The following is a 25504-nucleotide window of genomic DNA, read 5'->3' on the forward strand; positions in this document are numbered from 1 at the left end:
TATAGCACCTCAGAGCTCAGCCTCACCCAGCCCTCTCCCCCGCACCCTCAGCTCAGCCCTGCTACTGGGTCACCCTTGGTTCAACCAGGCAAACCCTCCTTCTCCTCAGGGCCCATGTGCCATCTCCTCTCTCTGGAAAACTGATGCCAGCACTCCCAGGCCAGGTCAAATGCCACCCTGTGCCCCTGCGGTGCCAGGGGCTTCCTTTTCAGAACAGCTGCTTAGATGTTAGATGTCCCTCTCGGCCAGGTCACCTCCCGTCCATGCCCCCAGTAATGGAGGGGACAGGAGGACACCCCCAGGGGCTAATAGGACTGGCTTGGCCTTTGTCCTCCTGGAACCACTCTATGTGGGATGGTGGTGACAAGTCCAGCTTGGTGAGAAGGCCAAGTCTTCCCACAGGAGCGTGGTCGAGCAATCTGGGCCCGGAGGAGGCTCTGTGTGGGTGACGCTAGAACCCCTGTAAAACCTGCAGAGACATGTCACCCCCTCCCTCAGGCAGGACCCACCACCAGGGTGTGTCAGGGCCGGGGACCCTGAAGTGGGAAGACTTGTGTCAGCTCTTGTGAGCATCCACTCTGCGAGCGTCAGGGCATGAGGTGGGAACCGGGGGCTTCCCAAGACAGGTGCCCCCCTGGAGCTTTTGGCCTGGGAGGTACACAGGCCCCACAGCCCAGACCTGCGAGAGACAGGAGGCGACACTGGAAGGGACCACTGCCTTTATTGCCTCTGTGCTGGGGTCCCAGCCTGGGCTTCAGAGGCCTCTGGGGGCAACAGGTGACCCTGGGCCCAAATTATTGCTACTTGGCCAGGTCACCTTGGGGCTTGAGAACCACATAGAGTGGTTCCAGGAGGACACAGTGCCCTGAGAATGGGTGGGGTGAGGGCATGCAAATGATAAGAAAATGGCATGCAAACCAACCCGAAGGCCTCTGGCACATCCATGGGTGCTGGAAGAGTCAGAGCCTAGTGGCCCGGGAGGGCAACGGGCACCCAGGTCCAGCCCAGCCTCAGGGGCAAGGTTTGAGGGGTTGGGTCCCTGAGCATCAGCCCTGCTTCTGCTGCTAGCTGGAAAGGAGCAGAAGCCTGGCCCCAAGCCAGCAGGAAGAAAGCAGGAGCCTTGCTAGGCAGCCAGATGGCCCAAGGCCCACCCACACAGGGACAGAACCTGCCCTGGGTCGCTCAGCCAGGAGAGACCAGAATCCAGGTCTCCTGAGCCAGGCAGAAGCCAAAGTAGCTTGGAGGCTGAAGTGACAAACAATAAAATACATGGATAAATAAATCAATAACAAATAGAAAGCAAGCAGCCCAGTCCCTGATCCCTGGGCTGAGAGCCCTTCCACCAGGCCCAGGTCCAGGAGGAGGCAGGCCCTGGTCTTTGCGCTGGGTGGGCTGGCCAGTGCAGAAGGCTCCAGAGGGAGGGAGGCAGGGTCCCGGGGTCCTCGGCGTGTGTGAAGGTCTGGTTCAGTTGTTATTCATTATCCACCAGGAGGCTGGGGGTCAGAGGTCGGGGGGTCAGGAGCCCTCAGGAGCCCGCTGCCCCTCCCAGGCGACATGAGTGGGGGTCTGCCACACACCTGGGAAGAACACAGTGGTGAGGGTGTCCGGAGCCCGCAGGTGGTCGATGAGGACGCGCTGGAAGGCCTTGCTGCAGGGCGTCTGCTGGTGCCTGCGGAGAGACGCAGGCTGCCATGACCTCAGTCTCCCCACTCCTACCCCATCCTGCTGCCAGAATCAGACCCCCGGCCCTTCTCACGCTGCCTCTGAAGCCTCAGTCCTCTCCCCTTTGACACGGGGACGCTGTGCAGGTAGAACAAAGGGCACCACACACACTGCTCGGCATAGGCATTGTCACATGCATGGTGACAAGTGTTCACTGAGTGCCTCCCGTGTCCCTGTGCTGTATTCAGCTCTTCCCAGTCACCTCCTTTAGCCCACAGGAGTTGGAACTGTTATCACTTCCATTTTGGAAAGGACTCGGGGACTCGGGCAGGTGGGGTCACTCATCTGAGGCCACAGAGTCAGTGAGTGGGACAGCAGGATTAGACCCCTGGCCTGACTCACTCCAGGGTCACATTCCATGGTGTCAGCAGCCACACTGGCACTCATACCTTCTCCAGGAGGCCTCATCCTGCCAGAACTCACACAGGGTGAGGGAGGCACCGTCCGGCATCTTCTGGGCGGACACACTGTGGGGCCAAAGAGATGGGCAGGCCGGGCCAGGGCTGCCACCACCTCTGCCTCCCTGGCCTGAGGTCTCATGGGAGCCCTGGCCCAGGCCAGCCAGCCCCAGCACCCCTCTCTGCCCCCAGCACCCCTCCCCACCTCAGCCATCCCACCTGCCAGCTGGGGACTCACTGCAGACAATGGCTCTGGGCCCCTGTGAAGTCCACATAGCAGCGCAGGGCTCGGTGGAAGTCCTGCAGGCCTTCCTCTGCCACCTGGACCTGCCTCTGGGCCACGAGGATGTGCTGGTGGGAGAGGCAGTCGGTCAGCCGGTGTGGGGCTGGGCGCAGGGGAGGGACTGGCTGTGGCCTCTAGGAGGTTCCCAGCTGTTTTTTTGTTTGTTTGTTTTTAAGATAGGATCTTATTCTCACCCAGGCTGGAGTGCAGTGGTGTGTGGGATCATGGCTCACTGCAGCCTCTACCTGCCAGGCTCAAGTAATCCTCCCACCTTGGCCTCCCAAGGTGCTGGAATTACAGGCATGAGCCACCTGCACCTGGCCCCCAGCCTTCTTGACTGATGCCAGATCCAACCTACCCTTTAGCTGGGTTCCTGCTGCCAACCTGCCCCCCAACCTCCCTGTCTCCATCGTCTCCCTGTCTCCAAGGGTGCTGCTTGATCCAGCCACTGTCCCTCCTGCGGTATGCCACCACTTCCTTCCTCCCTCCAGCTTCCGTCCACACTGCCCCAGACCTGGCTTTCAGAAATGCTGATGGGAACCAAAGCCCACAGAAGGGTGGCGGTTCCTCCAGGTTCTCAGAACCCGGCACCTGCCCGCCAGGCCTGGGGACGGGGCACATGCGCATTGCAGAGGGTGGGCAGGCAGCTGGCCCCATGAACCCCCAATTCATGAGCACCCCCAGACATGGCCATCCAGCCGCTTGCCCCTCTCCTGGGCTCACCGAATCAGGCCCCTTGGCCAGGTCCTCTTCATGCAGGGGTTCCAGCCGGGGGGCCTGTGAGGGCACAGAGTGTGGGCCGGGCCTCCAGCATGGGCCTGGCTCAGGTGGATACCAGGAGGGTCCTCCCTCGTGGGGCCGTGGCCCCATGGCCCTCACCTTGCACTCGAGCTGGTCGATGAGCTCCTGGAGGCGGTTCACCTGGAGCTGCCACTGCATCTCAGCCTCTGAGCTGCGCCCTGTGGGTGGGGCCCGTGCAGGGTCAGGCAGGGGCCTCTCAGGCCTGGCAGGTTCTCAGAATGAAGTAAGGGGCAGTGAAAGAGCGGGCCCTGGGGGAAGGAGGGATGTGGTGCCCACCTTGGCCAGGCCTCCCACCCCGCCCTAGGCGCACCTGTGTCAGAAGAGCCGGGGGACCAGGTGGATGACCGGCTGACGCTCCTCAGGGCCCGGCGTCCTGTCCGCCGGCTGCCGCAGGGCCTGCTCTGCGCCTCCGTGCTCTCTGCATCTGACCTAGAGAAAGTGAGGCTCACAGGGCCGAGGACTGGGACCCCAGGACGGGACAGGCCTGGGTGAGGAAACAGGCCTCCTGGGACTCCGAGGCCTAGCGCCAAAGCCAGTCTCATCTCACCCCACCGTGGCTTCCCTGCCCAAAAATACAGGCTCCAGGATGCTAAGACTGTGGGGATTTGGAATGGGGGTACAGTGGGCGCTTGTGCACTAGCCCTGCAGGTCAGCAGCGCCCTTACATACCGCCAGCCACGGGCCTGGGCCTCCAGGGTATCTGACGCCCCCTCCAGCGAGCTCTGCAGGGCTTGCAGCTGGCTCACCGTCTCCCGCAGCAGGAAGCGCGTCACAAACTGGTCCACCTTGGAGGCCCTCTCGTACTCCTGCGGGCCAGGGGGGACAGTCAGCATCTCCCAGCCTGGGCATCGATCTCTGAGTGGGCCCTCTGCCTCATGCCCATCAGAGCAGCAGTGGCGGTGCCAAGAGCAGGGGCACGCAAACCCGGCACAGGCAGGAGGGTACTGAGGAGACCCGGCAGGGAGGGTCTGGATCCCTCCTTGTCCGGGCCTGGCCTCCCTCCCCGGAGGTGTGGAGCCAACTCACAGCAGGCATCTGCCTGCCGACGTGCCTGGCTTTTCTGGACTTCACGGCCCCTTCCCTGATGGGGCTGCCACCTTCAGCACCGTCATAGCCAGTGAGTCCCAGGCATAGCTAGGCTGGGTGGGGCTGTCACAAGGTATCCAAGGGCCAATGTTGACACGAGGCAAAATGATGACCTGGTGTGTGGCCCCAGACTCACAATCTACGTGTTCACTCCCTCATTCATCCACTCATGGCACACAACACTGGGTGCTTTTTACTAAGAGCTGCTGATAAAAGACAATCAGGTCGCCGTCCTCACTCACACAGACACACACACACACACACACACTGGCACTGACCCCAACCGACACTGCCAGCCTCCTCTCAGCCCCTCTCAGGGTGGCAGAGAGGCAGGGAGGCTGCCCACGTTAGGCCCTGCATGGCCCAGCATGGTATTCTGAGGCTTCTCAACTACCTTCACTTCCTGGAGCTTCCATTTCCTCATCTATCAAACAGGAAAGATGCAACTCAGCATATGGAGCTGCGAGAAGCTCCCAGGAGTTAATTCCTGCACAGGACTCAGCCCAGGGTCTGACACATAAGCTCTCAATGCTAGACCTGCCAGCTGCCTATCGTCAAGTGTAACACAATAAAGGGCCTGCCCACTTACACACCCAGGAATCACAGACGTCCTGGGAATTGCCTAACCCCCACCACACACACACACACACACACACACACACACACGCGCGTGCGCACCAGGGTGGGAGTCCTGGGGAGCTGTGGCCCAGGTGCCTGCCCTCTCCGAGGGGACTCCAGAGGTCCCATCCATCAGAGATTTCATCTCCTGCCACAACCTGCCTCAGCTCAGCCATCAGATGGGAGCTCCTGGGCCAGGCTTATGAGTTAGGAGACAGGGACAGAGAAGAAGGTGGGCCTTTCCATTCTCAGACAGGCCAGGGTTTCTATCTCCATGAAATCTTTCCAAAAAATTCCTTTTTGGGTATTTGAGATGATTAGTTTCTGTTGCTTGCAACCAGAGAACAGTCAGAAGCACCCGCTCAGAGCCAGGCACTGCTACAAGAAGAATTTCATTTAGTCTTTTGTTTTTCTGAGACAGAGTCTCACTCTATCACCTAAGCTGGAGTGACATGGCATGATCTTGGCTCACTGCAATCTCTGCCTCCCAGGTTCAAGCAATTCTCCTGCCTCAGCCTCTTGAGTAACTGGGATTACAAGCCCATGTCGCCACACCTGGCTAATGTTTGTATTTTTAGTAGAGACAGGGTTTCACTATGTTGTCCAGGCTGGACTCGAACTCCTGACCTCAGGTGATCCACCCACCTCAGCCTCCCAAAGTACTGAGACAACAGGCATTAGCCACCGTGCCGGGCCTCATTCAACCTTTGTAACAATTTATAGGAACCATAATTGACCCCATTTTGCAGATAAGAAAACAGGCCCAGAGAGGTTTTTTGTTTTGTTTTGTTTTGTTTTTTGAGGCGGAGTCTCGCTCTGTCGACCGGACTGGAGTGCAGTGGCCGGATCTCAGCTCACTGCAAGCTCCACCTCCCGGGTTTACGCCATTCTCCTGCCTCAGCCTCCCGAGTAGCTGGGACTATAGGCGCCCGCCACCTCGCCCGGCTAGTTTTTTTTGTATTTTTAGTAGAGACGGGGTTTCACCGGGTTAGCCAGGATGGTCTCGATCTCCTGACCTCGTGATCCGCCCGTCTCGGCCTCCCACAGTGCTGGGATTACAGACTTGAGCCACCGCGCCCGGCCTTCAGAGAGGTTTATTACCTGGGCTAAGGTCACATAGTAAGTTAGTGGCAGGGCCAAAATTCATACCCAAACCACAGAAATCCCCCTCTATTGGCCACTAAGCAGCTTACATGCATTGCCTCATTTATGATCATTAGCCCAGTTTTACAGCTGAGAAACCAAAAGTGACAGAGTGAGTGGAGCCCAGATTCACCTTTAGGCCCTGGGAGGCAGTGCTCAGAGCCTGCCATTGGTGAGGTCAGCCCGTGAGGTCACAATGCTGCCAGGGCCCAGGGGGCAGAGCAGATGGAGTGTGGGCCATGGTCCCCAGTGGTGGCCAGCCCTGCCATGGGAAACAATAGTTCCCACAAAAGGACCAGAGCACCCAAGCAGGCCCACAAGGAGAGGCCAGCTGACATGGACAAGGCCTGGTGGAAACAGTTCCTCAACCACCTCACTCGGAAGAAGCCGACTGTGAGTGTGGGGGATGGGGAGCAGGGCTGGGGAGGCAGCTGGGGGTCAGGGAAAGCTGGACAGGTGGGTGGGAGTCTGGCCCTTGTGTGCAGAAGTCCTAGGGGGTGAGGGAGGAATTCGAAAATCTCTCCCAAGGATGAGGATCCCAGGGGCCCATATGGGTGTGGATGGGGGTCTTTTCAAGGTGGCTCACGCCTATAATCCCAACACTTTGGGAGGCCAAGGTGGGTGGATCACTTGAGTCCAGGAGTTCAAAATCATCCTAGGCAACATAGGGAGGCCCCATCTCTACAAAAATAAAAAATTAGCTGGTTGTGGTGGCGAATGCCCACCGTCCCAGCTACTCAGAAGACTGAGGTGGACTGCGCCAGCTCAGGTCAGGCCTGCAGTGAGCCGTTGACAGCACCACTGCACTCCAACCTGTAGGACAAGACCCTGTTTGACTCAGTCTTTTTTTTTTTTTTAAAAAAAAAAAAAAGCCCAGAAGGGAGGGCAGAGATTCCAGAAGCAGAAAGTGGATAAGACTCGAGAGCCCAGGGAGGTGAGCAGGAGTGGGATTCTCTCCCAACCCTGGACAAACGGATGGAGGTCCCAACACGGAGAATCAGTCCTAGTTGGTGCTACTGAAGCTAGGGGCAGGCGGAATTCCCTTGTGTCCTCTCTCCAGCTCCTAGGCTCAGAACTTCCCTGCCTCCCTCTCAAATGAGCAGAGGCCCTGGACCAGGTGGGGGTGGGGGGGAAGTGCTGAGAGCCCCCGACATAGGGTCTGGAAGGGATCTCATAAACTTAGACGGAGCTGGTCTCAGGAAGTCAGCCTGGGATGGATGAGGATTTCCAGAAGGGAGGCGGAGCCCGGGGCGCCACACAAGGAAGGGAGAGCTTCCCCGCGGCCTGAATTGGACAGGGGTCCCCTCCAGCCTTGCGCATGGGAGGATGACAGGCCCCGGTGGATGAGGGTCCCAGGAGGAGGGCTCGGCCCTGGCGTGCTCTCCCCATCACGCCCCTGTTCCACCCCCAGACCAGGATCGTGCTGATTCTCCCCCTGGACAAGCGACAGCCGCTGGCCAAGGCTGGGCAACCCATTGACTACGCGTCGGGCGCCGGGCTGGGCTCCCCGGCGGCACCCAGGTTGCGCGGAGCGGGAGAGAGCGGCGAGCGCGAGCTGAAGATGCCGGTGATGCTGCTGCTGCTGCTGCGGCAGGAGGCGCGGCAGCCGGAAGAGGGCGGGGCGAAGGCAGCGCGGAGCTGCCCGCGGCTGCGCTTGCGGCTGCGCTAGCAGCTGCGCTTGAGCCTGCGGTCCAGGAGACTGGCTCCCAGCGAGGCCTGGCCTGCTGAGGAGCAGCCGCGCAAACGGTGCCGCTGCCCTCGCCCGCGGCTCTAAGCGCTTGGCCCAGACCCCACCCAATAAAGAGTGCGTGGCAACCCTGGAGCCTGCGAGCCCTGTCGGAGGCGTCTGGGAGGCGGAGTCGGGCTGGGCAAAGCTGAGCCTAGGAGCCGCACAGGGGTGAACGGGGCGTATTGAAAGCAGAGCCACCGAGACGTCGGGAGCCAGGGCTGTCTTTTGCTTTCTCCTTACATGTGCCAAGGGTCAGAACAGAAACCCACACCTTGCTACAGTGGCGGGAGGCAGTTTCCCTCCTCCAACACTCCAAACCCAGGTCACATCCCGCTGTCTGCAGGCTCAAGGGAGGTGGGCTTGGGCAAACCCAGGCGTGGCCACGCTAGTGAGGGGGGCCTGCTTCCGGCAAAGCCTGACATCCCCCCAGCATCCAGTAATCCCTCTTAGGCATGAGGGAGGATCCCAGGCCAACAGGCACCACCCTGGGTAAGAACAGCCAGAACGGCAGTCAGCTGGGGCAAGGCCTGAAACGTGGATTCTGCCTGTGGACGCACCCAGGAGAAGCTGGAAGCCCTCTGGCACCTCACTCCTACACATTGTACTTGGTAACCCCAAAGCACTCAGGCCCTCCAGTCTTCCCCAAGGTACCTCTGTCTCCCAACCTACCCTGTCCGTCTCCTTCCCCACATGACAAAGACTTCTTCCAAACCACTCACCTGTCTAGAGCATCTCACTCTCCTGCGCATAAGCTTTCAATAGGTTTCCATTACCAATAGAGAAAAAGCCCACAGCCTCAGTCTCACTCCCCAAATCACTTAGAAGAAGCCCTGCCACACTTTCTGTGGGTGGGATCCTGCTGCTGCTGCTTCTCACTCTCCCAGGTCCCAAATCCAGCTCCACACCCAATACCACTCCTGGCCTGCCGAACCTGCAGCCTGCCTTCCTGTCACACCCTGGTGACCAACCTCAGGATGCCCTTTTTTGGGGGGCAGATGCAGCAGGACTGAAGTCCCAGCTCACTAGAGCCACCAGCCCAGCTTCTGCTGAAGATACCCTTTTGTCACCGTCACCATGATGAACATCTCCTCCACCTCGCCTGCACCAGGCTGGAGGCTGCATAACATCACTCCTGCTAATTGTGAGAACTGACTCTTCCCTACCATCCACGTGGTTACAATCAGGGTAACCATGTTCTTCCATGGGGTCGCACCTCCTGCCCATACAGTGATTGGCTGAAGCTGGTCCTGTCAGCCCCTCCCCCTAGGACTATAGTTCAGGAGCTGTAAGAGACCATGCTCTCTACTTGAACATGCACAGGCTAAGTCAATCTTCAGAATAAAAAAACAATGCAGTCCAGGCGCGGTGGCTCACGCCTGTAAACCCAGCACTTTGGGAGGCTGAGATAGGCGGATCACAAGGTCAGGAGATCGAGACCATCCTGGTTAACACGGTGAAATCCCTTCTCTACTAAAAATACAAAAAATTAGCTGGGCATGATGGCGGGCGCCTGTAGTCCCAGCTACTCGGGAGGCTGATGCAGGAGAATCGCTTGAACTCAGGAGGCAGAGGTTGCAATGAGCAGAAATCACGCCACTGCACTCCAGCCTGGGCGACAGAGCGAGACTGTCGCAAAAAAAAAAACAACAAAACAAAAAAAACCACCACCACCACCACAATGCAGTGCACATCCTGGGTTCCCTACAGCCCTGCAGTCAGATTCTGTTCCTGAAACCTGATTTCACCCTTGCTCTTGGTATCCATAACATATAAGATCCTTGTAATAAAGTCCTTATTTTGGGCCGGGCGCGGTGGCTCAAGCCTGTAATCCCTGCACTTTGGGAGGCTGAGGCGGGCGGATCACAAGGTCAGGAGATCGAGACCATCCTGGCTAACACAGTGAAACCCCGTCTTTACTAAAAATACAAAAAATTAGCCGGGCGAGGTGGCGGGCGCCTGTAGTCCCAGCTACTCGGACGCTGAGGCGGGAGAATGGCGTGAACCCGGGAGGCAGAGCTTGCAGTGAGCCGAGATCGCGCCACTGCACTCCAGCCTGGGCGACACAGCGAGACTCCGTCTCAAAAATAAATAAATAAGTCCTTATTTTGGCTTACATTCCCCCGAGTCTTCTACCTGCAACGAAACTGGTCCTGAAGAGGATGAGGCTTTGCAGAGACAAGAAGTGGCCTCTTTCCTGTGTGGTGGGATTATTACTACCTTTTGGAGAAAACCAAACCCAGAGAAAGATCAAGACTAGGTTAGGACTGCACAGTGAGTCAGCTTCAGAACTGAGTCTTGCTGGGTGCGGTGGCTCACATCTGTAATCCCAGCACTTTGGGAGTCCAAGGCGGGTGGATCACCTGAGGTCAGGAGTTCGAGACCAGCCTGGCCAACATGGCGAAACCCTGTCTCTACTAAAAATACAAAAATTAGCCGGGTATGATGGTGCGCGCCTGTAGTCCCAGCTACTCAGGAGGCTGAGGCAGGAGAATCGCTTGAACTCGGAAGGCAGAGGTTGCACTGAGCTGAGATTGCAACGCTGCACTCCAGCCTGGGAGACCGAGACTCTGTCTCAAAAAAATTAAAACTGAGTCTCAAACTCAGGCCCACGTGAACCCATTCGTGGAAGCTCCTAAAGGTAGGGCCAGAGCCTGTCGGGGCTCTTCAGGGAAGCTGTAAATCTGTGACTAAAAGCTTTTCCTTCAGCACTGGGAAGGTAAGGGCCACACGTCTGGCCAGAGTACATCAGATAACTCTAAGTGGTTTGAGAAAGGAATCAGATCGATTGTGCTGGGCTGCTGAAGCCAGACCCCTGGATGCCAAAATCACTGCCCTTGGATCTGTCCAGGAGAGAGGATGGTCCAGGGAGCTGTCATAGGGTAGGGGGCTGTGGAAGTGCAGCTGCTGGGGAGTGAGGTCACAATGAGACCAATCCAAGTTCTTTTCTGCCTTCTGACCAGCTCCTCCCCCCTCCACAACCAGGAACTTCCGTCAATCCCAGGTGAGAGGTGCCAGGAGGCTGCCTGGGTCCCCAAGGGGGATATATGTCCAAACAGCCTTACCACAAGGCCCCTTCGCCTTCAAAGTTCTGCTCCTCCTGGGGGCTTCTTAGGATCTAAAAGGATCAGTCCTAGCCATCTTGTCAGCCATCTCAGCAAGCGCTGACGGGGAGGAACAGCAAAGGAGAGGCGAGTCCTGAGAGCGTGGGAGCCCGGTGCAAGGCGTGGAGCCCGGAGCCCGGCGCCGGAGGAAGGCGAAGAGGGTGAGATGCGGCTGGAACCCAGCCAGAGCAGAGACTGAAGCCTGAACTAGGGGCCGGGCCTCAGGCCTAGGGACTAGGAACGAGCTGAAGAGGCGGCGGACGGCCCGGAACAACAGGCGGGCCTTTCAGACCAGAGGGCAGAGCCAAGAGCTGAGAGGGGTGGTGATCTGGTCCAGAAGAGGAGGAATTTAGGCCCCGGAGGCAGAGCCAAGGGCTCAAAGGGACCACTCCCTAGGACAGAGGCCGGGAGGTCTCGGGCCGACTAAGCCGAGTGGCACGGAGGAGCAGAGCCTTCAGCCCCGGGGCTGGACGGAGCCCGAAGGTGGCGTCAGTGTCGGGGAGCCGCCATGTGCATCGACCGCCCTCCCTGGGCCGCATCGCGGTGGTGGTGGACCAGGGCTCGGGTTTCACCAAGGCGGGCTTCGCGGGCGAGAACCAGCCGCGAATAGTGCTGAAGAGCTCCAGCCTGGTGCCCAGCTGGGACCGGCCGGTGCTGCCCGGCGCGCCGGGCTGTGAGCTGGCAGGCGGCGTGGCGCGGGCGCACCCCATCAAGCACGGCGTGGTGGCGGACTGGGAGGCGCTGGAAGGGCTCTGGGAGCGCCTGCTGGTGGGCGGCCTGCGGGTGTGCCCAGAGCAGTGGCCCGTACTGGTGAGCGACTCGCCGACGGCGCCACCTGCAGGCCGCGAGAGGGTGGCGGAGCTGCTGTTCGAGACCCTGGCAGTGCCCGCGTGCCACATTGCTAGCACCGCGTTGTTGGCGCTCTGCTCCACTGGCGCGTTCAGCGGGCTGGCCGTAGAGGCGGGCGCGGGCGTGTGCCACGCCACGCCCATCTACGCAGGTCACTCGTGGCACCAAGCCACCTTCCGGCTGAACGTGGCAGGCAGCACCCTGTCGCGCTACCTGCGGGATCTGCTGGTGGCGGCTAACCCTGACCTCTCGCAGCAGGCCCTGCCCCGCAAGGCCATCACACATCTCAAGAAGCGCAGCTGCTACGTGTCCCTGGACTTCGAGGGCGACCTCCGCGACCCCGCCCGCCACCATCCGGCCAGTTTCAGCATGGGTAACGGGTGCTGCGTCTGCCTTAGCAGCGAGCGATTCCGCTGCCCCGAACCCATCTTCCAGCCAAGCCTGCTGGGCCAGGCTGGGCCGGGGCTGCCTGCGCTGGCCTTCCGGGCGCTACAGAAGATGCCCGAAACGCTGCGGACACGACTGGCAGACACCGTGGTGCTGGCCGGCGGCTCCACGCTGTTTCCTGGCTTCGCCAAGCGCCTGGACAAGGAGCTCGAGGCGCAGTGCCTGCGGCACGGCTACGCGGCCCTGCGGCCCCACCTGGTGGCCAAGCATGGGCGTGGCATGGCTGTGTGGACCGGCGGCTCCATGGTGGCCTCCCTTCACTCCTTCCAGCGCCGCTGGATAACCCGGGCCATGTACCAGGAGTGTGGCTCCAGGCTGCTGTACGATGTGTTCAACTGAGTCAGGCTAGACTGGGGGGTGGCACTGCGGTGGGGGCCAGCTCTCTATCTAGAGTCAGGTGTTTGGAGCTGGCAGGGTCCTCCTGGAGGTTGGAGCTGACTGGATGGGTCAACCCCAAACCCCTTCTGGGCCAGGAGGAGGTATTTGGGACCCATGGGACCCTCATTTTCAGCTGCAGTTTGAATCTCCCCAACCTCTGCCAGTTCAGAGAATGCCAGTCCAGCTGCCTACCCCCAGGGCCCTACTTTATGGGCAATAAAGGTGATGCCCCCACTTGTGTCCATGTCACAGATATGGGAGTTCCTCCGACCCCTCGTCATGCCAGGCCCCAAGGGGCAATCCTTTGAAAACCTACTAAATCTCATGTGAAAGTCACCAGCAGGAGGAGCCCTGTGCCTAGGTCATTGTGTGCGCTCAGGTCATTGTTGACAATGAGTGCCTGTTTCCCCTTCTGTAAAAAGTGGGGTCAGACACACTCCCGGGCCTGCTCACTCCCCCTTACAAGAGCCACGGAGCAAAGGGAAGTGGTGATATTTCTTGAACACACAAAGCGAAGGGCAGCTTATTTTCTGGAAGTCACCACTCAAGGGCCTCAAGCCCTGGCTATCATCACTGTTTGTGCTTGTGCATACACGTGTCCACATGTGCACACAAACGCGTGGGTGCTCACATCCCTGCCTACTCACGTATGTCCTCGGGCCAGGCCCTGCCCTGTGAACCTGTGAGCACAGCCTTCCACACCTAGCCTAGCCCTGAATGATATCCCACGACAGTTGTGACGGGCCAGCAACTAGAGCACCAGCAGCCCCTAGTATGAAGCACCTACTGTTTGCCGGATATTATTCTGGGTGCTGGAGACAGAACAAAACAACAAAAATCCCTGCCTTCGTTCTCACTTGTCACAGTGATGTATGGAGAGCAGCTCTATTGTTACGATGGTTTAAAGATGAGGAAACAGGCCCAGAGAGGTCAAGGGGCACAGCTGCAAAGTGGGAGCCAGGATTTGAACCCAAGCCCCTAGCTCTATAACCCTGAGTCAAGACTGTGGACGATCCCACAGTACAGCAGATGTCCACTGCCTCACAGTGGGCCCCCCACCATCAGCCACTCCACTCACCAACTTGGTGGCATCCATGGCAGCGAGCACTGCACGGTTCAGCGATTCCAATGCAGCCAGCACCGGCCGGTAGACACCCAGGTGCTCTGCGAAGTAGTCTGCAGGCAGAAGAGGTGCTCAAGGGTTCCTGGACCCCCACCATCTACCCACCCTGGGATTCCGGCCCCCTGGAATTCCTTAGCAGCCAAGCAGGCCTTATATCCTGAGCTCAGCCCAACCTGTCCCATCAGGAGACCAGCAACAGTCCCTTGCCACACCTACCCTGGGGCCCAGGGGCCCCAGGAGACAAGAGCTCCCGTGGGCCTACTCACCACACAGTTTTTCCGTTTCTAAATTGCTGCAGGGAAAAGAGAAGGCACACTTCAGACCTGGGCCTGGTAAACTGGGACTACTGGGGCCAATGCCCCACCTCCCACCCCACCAACTCCCAGCTCAGTCTAACAAGGAGGCCACTTGTGCTCCGCCCCAGATTAAGTTGATCCTGCGGACAGAGTCCTTGCAGGGTCAGAGAATGGGTTCTACTGCCCCAACTAATCACTCTAAGGGCAAAGATTCAGACCCATTCTTGGCCTCCAAGAGGATCTCAGGCCAGGGGAAGACGGATGTGGACACAGGCCAGCGAGAAGGTCAGAGCTGCAAAGGGGAAGCCAGGTGCAGGGAAGTCCAGGGACGGCACAGGGTATTTAGCTGATAGGTTAGGGAGGGTTTCCTAGAGGAGGAGCTGCCTAAGTGAGGCCCTGAAGGACAAGGAACTGGCTGGGGAGACCGGCCAGGAGGGGAGGGGGAGTACTGCAGACAAAGGTTCCAGCCCAAGTCTCAGGAACCTGAGACTGACCCTCAGGAAATGGGAGAAGGGAAGTAGAGGGAGGTACAGCGGTTTGTGCGTGTGCACCCCTGGGAGCAGGCATGGGGAGGAGCGTGCACACTCCTGCCAAGACGCGTAGATGTGGGAGCACACAAGGGGGTAGATGGTGTGCGTGTTCATGCACTGCATTCTTGGGTGGAAGCAGGAGGGGCCCAGCTGTCCCCAGGCATCCTCGGGTCGCTGTGGGAAGCGGGAATGGGGAGCCGAGCCATGGGTGGTGACTCAGACTTGGCTATTTCGGGGTCCCAGCTGGAAGCAGTGTAGTGGGCAAGGCTGTAGCTGGAGAGGGGGTAGGCAGGCGGGTAAAGCTGGAACCGAGCCCTGGTACCTTTCTCCCTGCCCCCTCTTCCTCATCCTACAAAAGGAACCAAGGCAGCAGGGGACACAGTGGGCTAAAGACAATCCGGCCTGGCATCTACCCATGGCCCCTTCTCGTACTCACTCGGTAAGATGCCCATCAATGCCGCTGAACAGTTCCTGCAGCTCCCCCGGGCTGAGAACCCCATCGGCAAAGTAATTCTGGAATTCCTCAAATGAGAGCTTCCCATCATCTGGTGGCAGGGGGAGGACAGGGAGCAGAGGAGGTATCCCTGACCCTGACTGCACCCCTGCCACCAGGTCCAGGGCCCCAAAGGCCTCATAGCATCTGACAACCACCTAACCAGGTGGGATGGGATTCTGAGCTCAGTGGGGAGCCTGTTTGGGACAAAAGGACTGGGGTCCTCAAAGGTGTCCAATGAAGGCAACAGAACCTACTTTGCAGGCACCAAAGGGACAGGGCAGTACATAGCATTGGATAGGAACTCAGTAAACGTTTGCCAAACGAAAAAACAAGCAACAGGCTGGGACACGGCCATAGTGTGGCAGGGCCTAGACACCACCTGGAAGGATTTGGGGACCAGCCTCACTACAGGGCACAAGGCACCTCCACTCTCTGGGCCCAGGACCTTCACAGACAAGCCACGGGGAGGCAGATGGAATCTTCCTACTAGCTGGAGCCTCCGCAGGCAGCAGCAGGCTGGCTCAGAAGGGAATGAGCTCCTCATCACAGGGGCGTGTGAGCAGAAGCTGGGAGCACTTATGCGGGACAAAGACGTGGGATGTGGTCTGAATGGTACATGAGGTCTCTGAGCAGGTGGATGTGGGGAGCTGAACCGGGGGAGAATCTGAACCTCCACAGACAGAATGCCCTGGTCCAAATGAGGGCAGGTGTCCTGATCAATGGGTTGGGACAAACAACCCCCATGAATTTGAAGAGACCCAAAGAGAAGGGCAAGGAGTGGGGACAGGACCCTGTCTCTGGAGGATGAAACACAAGAGGGCGTGAAGACCCAGATGAAAGACGCCCCAGGCTGACTGTGAAGCTCAGACCCTCCACCGGCCACACAGGGTACAGGGGGCTGCTCCAGGTCACCTGGGAGGCGCAGCCTGTTGCTGGATGGGTCCCCGAGGGCTCGTGCTTTAGCTTCCAAGGTTCTCCTAGACCAGGGTCTGAGACTGCCCGGGACCCAAGGCAGGAGGAGCCGACTCCTTTGGCACTGGACCCAGCTTTATCCTTGCCCAAGGTGTGGGTTTAGTTGCGTCCTCCAAGACCTCCCTGGTCCAGATGGTTGGTCACGTGACAAGTTACTGAGCCCTCTAAAAACCTGAGTAAAATCTCCAAAAAGGTCTCACCTCCATTACCTCACTCTTCCAAGTGCCTCACACAAGGAGCCTGGGACTAAACACTGCAAAGACCCCAGTTCAAGCCTATCAATTAAAGGCTGTGTGGCCTTAGGCAACCTGCTTCACCTCTCTAGGCCTTTGCTCCTTTATGAAATAGGGTGAATTCCAATCTAGCTGGTGGTTGTGAGGACAACAGGAGGCCATGAAAAGGAAGTGCCCATCACCATGCCAGGGTGCTGTGTGAAAGTCAGCCCCTACCTCTAGCCCCTGGCCAAACTACATTCCCTCCACTCTCCATCCTGCCAAACTTGGCTGAGAACAGCACCTCCTCTGGGAAGGATGCCTTGATTGATTCTCCTGTTTTGGGCCTCCAAGATTTGTCTCAACTCTTGACTTCCCACCCAACCTTCCAACTCTCCCTGGGCCTACTGGATGCCTCCCACCCTGCCCCACTGTGGGACCCAGGGGAAGCCACACTCACCATTCTTGTCTGCTCTGCGGAAAACCTAGAGGACAAAGGGACATGTGGGGAACTGTGAGTGCCACCCAGGAAGCCAGAGGCCCCCACTCAACCCGACAGGGTCCCAGCTGGCCGGCCTACCCCCTGCCTCGCCTTTCCTCCTGCCCAGCCTGGTCCCAAACCCCCTGCCCAGCTCAGCCCTGCAGGAGCTTTTCCTGCAAGCAGGGCGCAGGAAGAGCACGCAGCGGGTGCCATCTCCACTCACTTCTCCTGCAGGGCCTGGCCTCATTGGGGGTGCTCCTGGCCAGTTCCCTGAGTCCCCACCTCCCACACCCAGAGTGCAGCCCAAGTTCTATCTGACACATCAGCCCCTGGCATGGTTCCAGCGTGAGGAAGGTTGAGGAAATGGGCCGGCTTGCGGCCCAGGAATCCTGCACAGCCGTCCTAGACCTGAGCCCCGAGCTCTGCTGTGTGGCCATGGTCTATCCCAGCTGCCCTCTCTGAGTTGTTTCCTTGTATGCTGTTGAAGACAGCAGGCAGTGGCTACTCTGTCTCTGCAGGTGCCTGAGTTACCCACTAGCAAAGAGATCAGGAGCAGCTGGGGTTAATTAACTCTTTCAGGGCTGGGGCTTCCTATGGGGCTGACAGTGAGGACCTTTGGCAGGCGTGTGTACACGCACAAGTCCAAGGGAGAGTGGGGGTGGCAGAAGGCAAGGTCAGCAGATTTCATTTATGAAGTGAAGATGAAGAGCAACAGAGGCAAAGAGGAGCAGAGTCAAGACAGGGCCCCGTCTCTCTTAGTGACCTGCTCCCAGGTCACCCAAAGCAGCCCAGCAAAGGGGAGAGTGGCAGGCCTGGCAAGCAGGGGTGGGTCAAGCCTGGGCTGAGAGCCCCCATGAACTCCAGGTCCTGAACGCCAACCCCCTCCAAGATCCTGTTTCTTCAGCGTCAGCAGGGCTCAGGAAAGACTCTAACCTCTAGCCTAACTCAGAGAAGCTCTGCCACTGGCTGAGGGACACACAGCAAGCCAGGGAGGCCCAGGTGGGGTAGATGGAGATCTTGGGAGCGGGGAGGGGTGCTAAGCTGGGAATGGGGACACCTGGGGTCACCCTGTTGTTCCCCTGCCTCCATGACTGACCTGGGACATACCCCCTCAGGCCTTGGTTTTCCTACCTGGGAAGAGGGAGGGTCAGGTCCCTTCCAGCCAGGGATGTGGTCAAGGTGCTGAGTCACTAGGGGCAGTGGGAAGGGGGCGGGAGACAGCTTTGCCTCCCTCTGGAGTTGGGGCATGAGGGGGCCAGGACAGAGCGTAGCACAGGTGGAGGAAGGGCTCAGGGCCGTGGCTGGTGCCCATGGGGGCTGCAGGGCCACCCGTGGTCCCATGGGAGGGTGACTCTGTGCAATCCTTACCAACTGTAGGACTCTGCTGCCCTGGAGTGGGGGCTGAAGGACTCTGGGGGCGGCACTAGAGTCAGAAGTGAGGGGGCCCCTTGTACTTCCAGGCTCCCCTTCCCCAGTCAGCCCAGCCTGCGGCTGCTACAGAGTGGGGTGACCGCTGCTGTGATTGTCGACAGCTCCCCCGCAACACCAGACACACAAGTGGGGTGGGCTGAGGGGTGGGGGGCAGCAGGGGCAGTGACACTGGAGCAGGGACAAGCGGAGACATAGACGAGACAGAGACAGAACAGGGGATACAAAGGCAGAGGGGTCAAGAGAAAACAGAGACAGCAGGGCCAGAGAGAGAGGCAGAGACCCAGAGACAGCGGCGGGGCCCGAACAACCCCGGAGGGTGAGACTAACAGACTCGGGCGGGGAGACACCGCGAGCACAGCCCGCGCCCACTCACGTCCTGGAAGAGCGCGTGTCCGGCGGGCCCGGGGTCGGGCGCGAGCTGCGGGTGCCGCGGGGGCTGGGGCTGGGGCTGGGGCTGGGGCGCGGGCGGCCGGAGCAGGCACACGGTGAGCAGCCCCACGCACGCCATGGCGCCGCCGCCCGCTAGCTGGGGCTCGGCTGCGGTTGCTCCCGACCCTGGACGCCGCGGCGGACTCGGTGGGGCTGGGGGCCGCCCCTTGGCGCCGGCGCCGGCGCCGACGCGCGGACTCAGGCCCCGCCCCCGCCCCGCCCCGCCCCCGCGGACGCCGGGTTCTGGGTCTGGAGATTGAGCGCCGGGTTCCCTCGCGGCAAGGTCCAACTCCAGCGCCGCGGGCCTCCGCGCTTCCGCGGCCACGGGGGAGGCGGAGGCGCCCGAGGGTTCGGGTCCCGTGACGGCCTGCCGGGAGCAGAACCTAGGGGCTGCGCGCCCACCCGGAGGGACAGGGTGACCAAGCCAGTGCCGAGTCTGGCTGATACGAGTGGGTAAAACCCACCAGGACTCCACCATTCGGGGCGTCTGTATCCTCATTTGCAAAAATGGTTCCGGTAGACACCCTATGGGATTGTTGGGACTCATTCAGGGTCAAGTGCTTACAACGTGGGCTGGCGCAGAGGAAGCCCACAGGTCCGTGTGGCCGACTCCCAGGCATCCCGACGCCCGCCCTCTCTGACACTCAGCGCGGCCCTTTCCCCTCCCCTCGGTGACTCTGGCCCTCCCTTCAACCCGTTCTCCACACAGCAGCCAGGGGGAGCTTTTAAGATGCAAGAGGTGTCACTTCGGTCTCCAGTGACTCCTTGGCCCCCGAATAAAGCTTAAGACTGAACGCCCCGCTCCAGGAGCACCACTCTGACCCTCACCTCAGGACCGCAGCCACACTACTTTCTCCGGTCCTCTATCCCTCTCCCTCCTGCCCACGGCCTTTGCCCGTCGTGTTCTTTGCTTGGTGTTTTCTTCCTCTGGTTAACTCCTACCTATTCTACAGCGCTCAATTCAAGCACGCCTTCCAGGAAGCCTTTCCTGATTTTCTCATTTAAGTAGATCTCCTTCAGACCCTGAGAACACCAAGAAGGGAGGTAACACCCGTGTCCCCAAAACTGTTAAATACCTGACACAGAACCAGTCCACTGTGATTTGTTGCATGTTTACTAATGTCCAGAAACGTCTGGAAGAAAGACAGCAAACTGAGCACAGTGGCCTCTGGGGCTGGGGAAAGGAGAGGCCACTCATTACTCTGCACTTCGGGCAGCACTGAGTAGCATTCTTGGCTTTCTACAAAAACCTTTACTGGATCGGCTTTTGAGTTAGGACCAAAATAGCGATGAAGCTGACCTTTCTTCGAGTTCTGAGACTCAAATCAAATCGAGCAGGGACGGAGAGAAGGGAAGTGGAGAATGGGCATTTACCCAGCAACCTTGGCCTCTCCCGCCCCAAACTGTTCCCAACAGAGTCCCAAAACCCGGCCCAAACGTCATCAAAATATTTATTAAAACCAAAGCAGGAGGGAACAGAGCTGTTAGGAAGCAAATCAAAGTGCAGATTGGAGGGTGGGGCAGAGCAGTGGGGAGGCAGGCGCTTCAGACACCGCAGGAGGGACCACAGGGTCTGGGCTGGGGGAGGCCTTCACCACCCCTCCTGCCCACCACATCAGTGAAGGTCCCCCACTCACCTCTCCCATCTCATATCCATCCTGGGGGGCAGCTGGGGCCCTGAACTGACCCCTGGAGAGGCCCTACCCCACCATCCGTCCACCCATGGCTGTCAGTCAGTCTCCCTCCCTCCCTCACTTTCCCAATAAATAAATCACCTAGGCCTCAGCTCCTTCGGTGTGGGGCAGAACAGCTCAGGGACCCCTGCCCTTGCTCAAGGGTAGAGGGAGTTGGGGTATCAACCCCACACCCCTCCTCCCCTTTGCTGATTCCCCAGGCTTGCCAAAGAGGCCTCGATAAATAAATAACGCTCCATTAAAGCTTCAATCAGAAAAAACCTTTAAGACAGAAGTGCTCTCGCCGTCCTACAAGCCCAGCCAGCCAAAGCCTCCCCACCTGGCCTGGTCAGAGCACCAGATTCTGGGAGCAGGCACTGCCCTGGGCCTTGTGGGACCCCCAGAGCAAAAGGGCCGAAAGTGCAGTTAGAGCCCCCCCACGCGCACACATGGACTCATGCACACACATGTGGACACACTGGGGCATGTCTGCAGTGCACACACACAGGTGTATGTTCACCTTCATTCCCCGGTACATGCACACACACATGCTCACACACATTCACCCTGGGTACACACGTGTGGGTGTAGGCTGCATGCACATACACACCACAAACACAGACTCCTTCCCTTCCTGGCTTGCTCAGCCTCCTAGCGGTAGCCAGACCCCAGAGCTAGAAGCTTCTGGAGATAGGAGAGAGGGGTATAAATTAAATGTTTCCAATCAGGCTGGGAGGACGGCCAGGGACAGGGGGCTCCAGGGCTGCAGAGATTAAGGTATCTCTGGAAACCCTGGTCCCTCCAAGCCCTGTCAGAAATCCAGGGGGGTGAGGTCCCCAAAGTCACAGTCGAAGAGGTCTCTGATGCCCTCGCCCTCCTCGAGGCCAAAGTGGTAGTCGAGGGCCTCGTGGGGTGGGGAAAGGCTGATGAACTCCTCGGGGAGGAGGCCGGAGAAGTCCTCCCGCACATGCTCCAGGAGCGAGTCGGCCGCCACCAGCGGGGACAGGCGGTCCTCGTCCACGGGAGCCCGCAGGCTGCCCATCCGGGACAACAGCGGTTCTGGGGAGACGGGGAGCATCACAGGCCGGGGATGCCCGAGCAGGGAGGAAGGCAGGGGCTGTCATGCCTGCCCACCCCCTAGAAGAGGGGCCCTGCCCCACCCCACCCACCTACCCATCACCCACCTTGCTCCAGACTGAGTAGAGACTGGCTGGGATCTGTGGTGAGGGATGAGGGGGGAGATGATGGTGGTGGTGACACTATGGTGGCAGAGTCAGTGGCCCTGTTCTCCTCCTCAGAAGTGGCCTCCTGGGACGGGGTCTTCCCAGGGCTGATCCCACCCACGGTTTCCTCGGGGCACAGGAAAACATCGATGGGGCCTTGTTTGCTCTTAAGGGAGATCTGAAAGGTCTGGGTGGAAGCAGCAGGCAGGGTAAACTGAGGCCCAGGTGACCACCAGCGCAGCCCAGCCCAGCCCAGTTGGGCCTGGAGTTCCCAGATCTCACCTCCGAAGAGTCCACAGCTTGGAGCTGGGTCTCGGGAGGGGCTTTGATCACCATAACCATCTGCTCTGCAGGGTCTGCAATGCTACGAAGGTCCTGACACGTCACATAGGCCAGGGTTGGCAGAGTCAAGGACCACATGACCTTTGACTTCTAGGGGGTCACTCACTCCAACAGCTTACAAGGCAGGGCTCACACCTGCCTAGTCACTCCTATCCTCCCAACCTCCTACCCGCTCAAAACCTACCTCATTCCTGAGTTTCAAGTTCTACATCTATATAATGGAATCACTCTACCCATTGAATCCTAAGGTAATGATAATAGCTACTGGGAACGATTCCATGTAAAATGTTCAACACAACTCGAGGCCTGCCTGGTGCTGGGAATTCATGTTTTAGAGGCAGGGTCTCGCTATGTCACTGAGGCTGGAGTGCTGTAGCTCAACCAGAGCTCACTGCAGCCTCAAACTCCTGGGCTCAAGTGATCCTCCCACCTCAGCCTTCTGAAGCACTAGGATTACAGGCATGAGCCACTGCACCTAGCCACTTTTTTTAATCCGTACAATTTCAGAATTGGATATTATTATTTCACTTTTATAGATAACACTGAGGCCCAGAGAGGTTAAGCAATTTATCCAGTGCCACAACAGTGAGAAAATGCTGAGCCAGGACTTGCAACCAAAACAACCAGAACCCTCTCCTGAATCCAAGCCTCTCTAGTCCCACTTGGGTGGAGCCCCTGCCTGCTAAGCCTGCCTTCCACACCCTACAGCCAATCCAAGGATATCGCTGGCTGTCAGTATCCTCGGAGAGCAGGCGCAGCTGCGTAGTACAGATATTCATCAGGTGGTCCAGCTGCTGCTCGCTCTCCTGCAGCTGCCGGAGGTCCTCGGTCAACCCCTCAAGCCGCCCGCTGACGCCCACTGTGGTGTGGCTGCCCCTGTGGGGAGGCACCAGGGAGGGTAGGGTTAGCAGCACTTGGCCCCTCTGGCCAGGAGCCCTGGCCCTCAGGACAGAATCTGCTGCCGCCTCTGTTCTGTGAGGCCCAGGCAAGCCCTTGCTTCTCTCTGGGTCTGGCTCCTCAGCTGGGCTCCAAATCAGAGTGTCATGGGCTTGAACTCTGGCCCAAATATAAACACCTTCATGTCCCTCAACCAGGGCGGGATAAATGATGGAACTGACATGCCACGAAATATTACACACACACACACAAGCATTTCCAAGACATGCTGTCAAATGAAAAAAAAACAAGGCTGGGCTTGGTGGCTTATACCTATAATCCCAGCACTTTGGGAGGCTGAGGCCAGAGGACTGCTTGAGCCTCAGGAGTTTGAGACCAGCCTGGGCAACACAGTGAGACCCTGCCTCTACACCAAATTAAAGAAATTAGCCAGACATGGTGGCATGTACTTGTAGTCCTAGCTACAGGTACAGGGCTCGAGCCCAGGAGGTTGAGGCTGCAGTGAGCTGTATTTGTGCCTCCATACTCCAGCCTGGGCAACAGAGCAACACCCTGTTTCAAACCGCACCCCCACCCCGCCAAAAAAAACACAAAAGATGCAGAATGGAACAGTCTACCAAAAAATGAAAAGGCAGGTGTTTGTATCAAAGAAAGGGTAGTAGCAGGATGACTGGGGCGAAGGCAGGAGGGGGAAAATAAAACAAGTAAAAGAATAAAACATCTATGCCAGACAGACCTCACGAGGGCATGAGAACCAGGATAGTGGTGACCTGGCGGTGTGAAGGCTTGGCAATGACTGGAAAGGGGCACAAGAGAACCTTCTGGGGTGTTGAAAATGCTCCTATCTTGATCTGAATGGTGGCAACCCAGATGAATAAATATGTAAAGCTGTGCCAGTCGTGGTGGCTCACGCCTGTAATCCCAGCACTTTGGGAGGCTGAGGCAGGCAGATCACCTGAGATCAGGAGTTCGAGACCAGACTGGCCAACGTGGTGAAACCCGTCTCTACTACAAAATACAAAAATTAGTTGGGCGTGGTGGCAGGCGCCTGTATCCCCAGCTACTAGGGAGGCTGAGGCAGGAGAATCACCTGAACCACTGCACTCCAGCCTGGGTGACAGAGTGAAACTTCATCTAAAAAGAAAAAAGTAAAGCTCCAAGTGAGGTGGATGTGTAACATTTGTGTGCTTTTTACCATCTATCATCTCAGGGAAGCTACCTCTCCTCTCTGAGCCCACTTCTCTAGCTATAAGATGGGGATGCAGGCAGCCACAGTGGGTATTACTACCAGCTCCTCCAGGCTGGCATGGGCAGGTGTGCCTGCCCTCCTGTGTGGCCGGTACCTACAGCCACTGGATGTGGTTCTTGGACTTCTTGGCAATGAGCTGGATGCCCTCGAGGACGTTGGTGATGTCATAGATGCGCCGCTTCTGCACTTTCAGCACTTCAGCAGCCCAGTTCAGGTCGACGACACCATCAGCCGAGCGGCTCAGCAGCTCCAGGAAGCGCTTGGTGGTCAGATTCAGTGAGGTCTCATAGCGTGACTTCTCCCCCGGGGATTTCACACCTGCGGGGGTGTGGTCAGGAAAGACAGGGCCCTTCAGCATCCACCCCACCTCCAGCCAGGCCTGCCACTCTGGCAGGGCAGGGCCGCAGGATGATAGGGGCTGGGAGACAGCCAGCTCCTTCCCCTTGGCGAGGCCAACCACAGCATTCTTCTTCTGGCCGGGGAACTCCTCACCCCTCAGGGCCTGGAGAAACCAAGCCAGGTGGCCACTCCCACTGCCCATCAGGGTCCTCAGAGGCCTGGCTCAAGCCCGACAAGCCAGATGTTAGCTTGCAAACTTGTTTGTCTGTTCACACGCCTAACCTGGGCCTGGTCACAGGGGCCTGCCCAGCCCAAGCTTCATAGGTACCTTTTCCTGGATGGCGGCCTCTGCCCCGAGCTGGCCCACTGCTCTCCGCCAGGTACTGATGGTCAGTTTCCAGGTCCAGCCTCCGCTTCACCTGTGGTGAAAACAATGGGAGGATGCCCAGTAACCAGGAGTGAGGCCAGAAGAGACCTGACTGAAGGCTGGGTGCCTCTGGACTACCCCCACCTCAGTTTCTCTAGCAGGATGCCTGAGTGTGTGACTGAGGGAGATCAGAGGACACAGCCTGAAAGTCACAGTCCTACCACACAGGACACTCAATTTTCACCACTTCTCTGGGGTCTAGTGGTGGATTTAAAACACATCTGCAAACTTTTTGATCCTTCTCCTTCAAAAGATGAAGCCTCATTCTCCTCCCCTTTATGAGCCAGATCTGGTAACTTGCTTCTGATGAACGGAATGTGGTGGAAGGGATGGCGTGTCACTTTTGAGACTGGGTCAGAGGCACTGGAGCTTCCTCCTTGCTCTGTATTAGGTCACTTACTCTGCCATGTCATATGGACATTCAAGTAGCCCCAATGATGGGCAAGAAACCATAGCCTCCTCCCAACAGCAACACTTAGTCACAACTTCTGTTAGCAGCCAGACCCCAAACACTGGCTGAATCTCCACAGACCCCAGGCCAGAGCTGGATAAGTCTTCCCTGAATTCCTGACCCACAAAAACTATATAAGAAATGTTGCCGGGCGCGGTGGCTCAAGCCTGTAATCCCAGCACTTTGGGAGGCCGAGACGGGCGGATCACGAGGTCAGGAGATCGAGACCATCCTGGCTAACACGGTGAAACCCCGTCTCTACTAAAAACTATAAAAAACTAGCCGGGCGAGGTGGCGGCGCCTGTAGTCCCAGCTACCCGGGAGGCTGAGCCAGGAGAATGGCGTGAACCCGGGAGGCGGAGCTTGCAGTGAGCTGAG

General features: G+C 58.5%; 4 protein-coding genes across 7 annotated transcripts in view; 2 read left to right on the top strand and 2 right to left on the bottom strand.

Moving 5' to 3' along the window:
• Positions 1-702: 702 nt before the first annotated feature.
• On the bottom strand, positions 703-18724 carry NECAB3 (N-terminal EF-hand calcium binding protein 3). 4 transcript variants are annotated; one of them, XM_023220444.2, is made up of 13 exons: positions 18470-18724; positions 16645-16669; positions 14941-15049; positions 13945-13970; positions 13634-13731; positions 3874-4010; positions 3515-3633; positions 3283-3362; positions 3127-3180; positions 2359-2471; positions 2112-2189; positions 1578-1669; positions 703-1493 (listed from the first exon to the last, which is right to left on the bottom strand). In XM_023220444.2, the coding sequence occupies exons 1-13, from the start codon at positions 18602-18604 to the stop codon at positions 1465-1467; spliced, it is 1095 nt and encodes a 364-aa protein (XP_023076212.1). In that variant the 5' UTR covers positions 18605-18724; the 3' UTR covers positions 703-1464. The 4 variants fall into 4 exon arrangements, with proteins under 4 accessions (XP_023076212.1, XP_023076211.1, XP_023076209.1 ...); XM_023220443.2 differs by having other exon boundaries at positions 3127-3362; XM_023220441.2 differs by having other exon boundaries at positions 3515-4010.
• On the top strand, positions 6263-7872 carry C20H20orf144 (chromosome 20 C20orf144 homolog). The gene is made up of 2 exons (XM_023220445.1): positions 6263-6444; positions 7463-7872. The coding sequence occupies exons 1-2, from the start codon at positions 6277-6279 to the stop codon at positions 7718-7720; spliced, it is 426 nt and encodes a 141-aa protein (XP_023076213.1). The 5' UTR covers positions 6263-6276; the 3' UTR covers positions 7721-7872.
• ACTL10 (actin like 10) lies at positions 8233-12516 on the top strand. Its single transcript, XM_023220204.1, has 2 exons — positions 8233-8427; positions 11278-12516. Exons 1-2 carry the CDS (start codon positions 8233-8235, stop codon positions 12514-12516), a joined length of 1434 nt encoding a protein of 477 aa, XP_023075972.1.
• A 1234-nt stretch (positions 18725-19958) lies between the features above and the next one.
• Positions 19959-25504, bottom strand: part of E2F1 (E2F transcription factor 1) — an 11322-nt gene continuing 5776 nt past the window's right edge. The window contains exons 2-7 of the mRNA XM_023220446.2: positions 24577-24667; positions 24008-24227; positions 22487-22639; positions 21704-21818; positions 21383-21608; positions 19959-21257 (exon numbers count right to left, since the gene is read on the bottom strand). Of these exons, the coding sequence (XP_023076214.1) occupies positions 21010-21257; positions 21383-21608; positions 21704-21818; positions 22487-22639; positions 24008-24227; positions 24577-24667 (1053 nt within the window). The 3' untranslated portion in view covers positions 19959-21009. The remainder of the gene's footprint in view (positions 21258-21382; positions 21609-21703; positions 21819-22486; positions 22640-24007; positions 24228-24576; positions 24668-25504) is intronic.

This window comes from Piliocolobus tephrosceles, chromosome 20 (assembly GCF_002776525.5).
Source record: "Piliocolobus tephrosceles isolate RC106 chromosome 20, ASM277652v3, whole genome shotgun sequence".
Lineage (NCBI taxonomy): Eukaryota > Metazoa > Chordata > Mammalia > Primates > Cercopithecidae > Piliocolobus > Piliocolobus tephrosceles.

Bases quoted from the DNA above. Each gene is read 5' to 3' on its own strand.
- C20H20orf144 (XM_023220445.1), top strand. From the start codon at position 6,277: ATGGAGTGTGGGCCATGGTCCCCAGTGGTGGCCAGCCCTGCCATGGGA. The intron at 6,445-7,462 runs GTGAGTGTGGGG...TTCCACCCCCAG, and splicing joins TCACTCGGAAGAAGCCGACT to ACCAGGATCGTGCTGATTCT.
- ACTL10 (XM_023220204.1), top strand. From the start codon at position 8,233: ATGAGGGAGGATCCCAGGCCAACAGGCACCACCCTGGGTAAGAACAGC. The intron at 8,428-11,277 runs GTACCTCTGTCT...ACCACTCCCTAG, and splicing joins GCCCTCCAGTCTTCCCCAAG to GACAGAGGCCGGGAGGTCTC.
- NECAB3 (XM_023220441.2), bottom strand. From the start codon at position 18,604: ATGGCGTGCGTGGGGCTGCTCACCGTGTGCCTGCTCCGGCCGCCCGCG. The intron at 3,363-3,514 runs GTGCGCCTAGGG...CCCCACCCACAG, and splicing joins CCCCGGCTCTTCTGACACAG to GGCGCAGCTCAGAGGCTGAG. The intron at 3,181-3,282 runs GTGAGGGCCATG...GTGCCCTCACAG, and splicing joins TCGACCAGCTCGAGTGCAAG to GCCCCCCGGCTGGAACCCCT.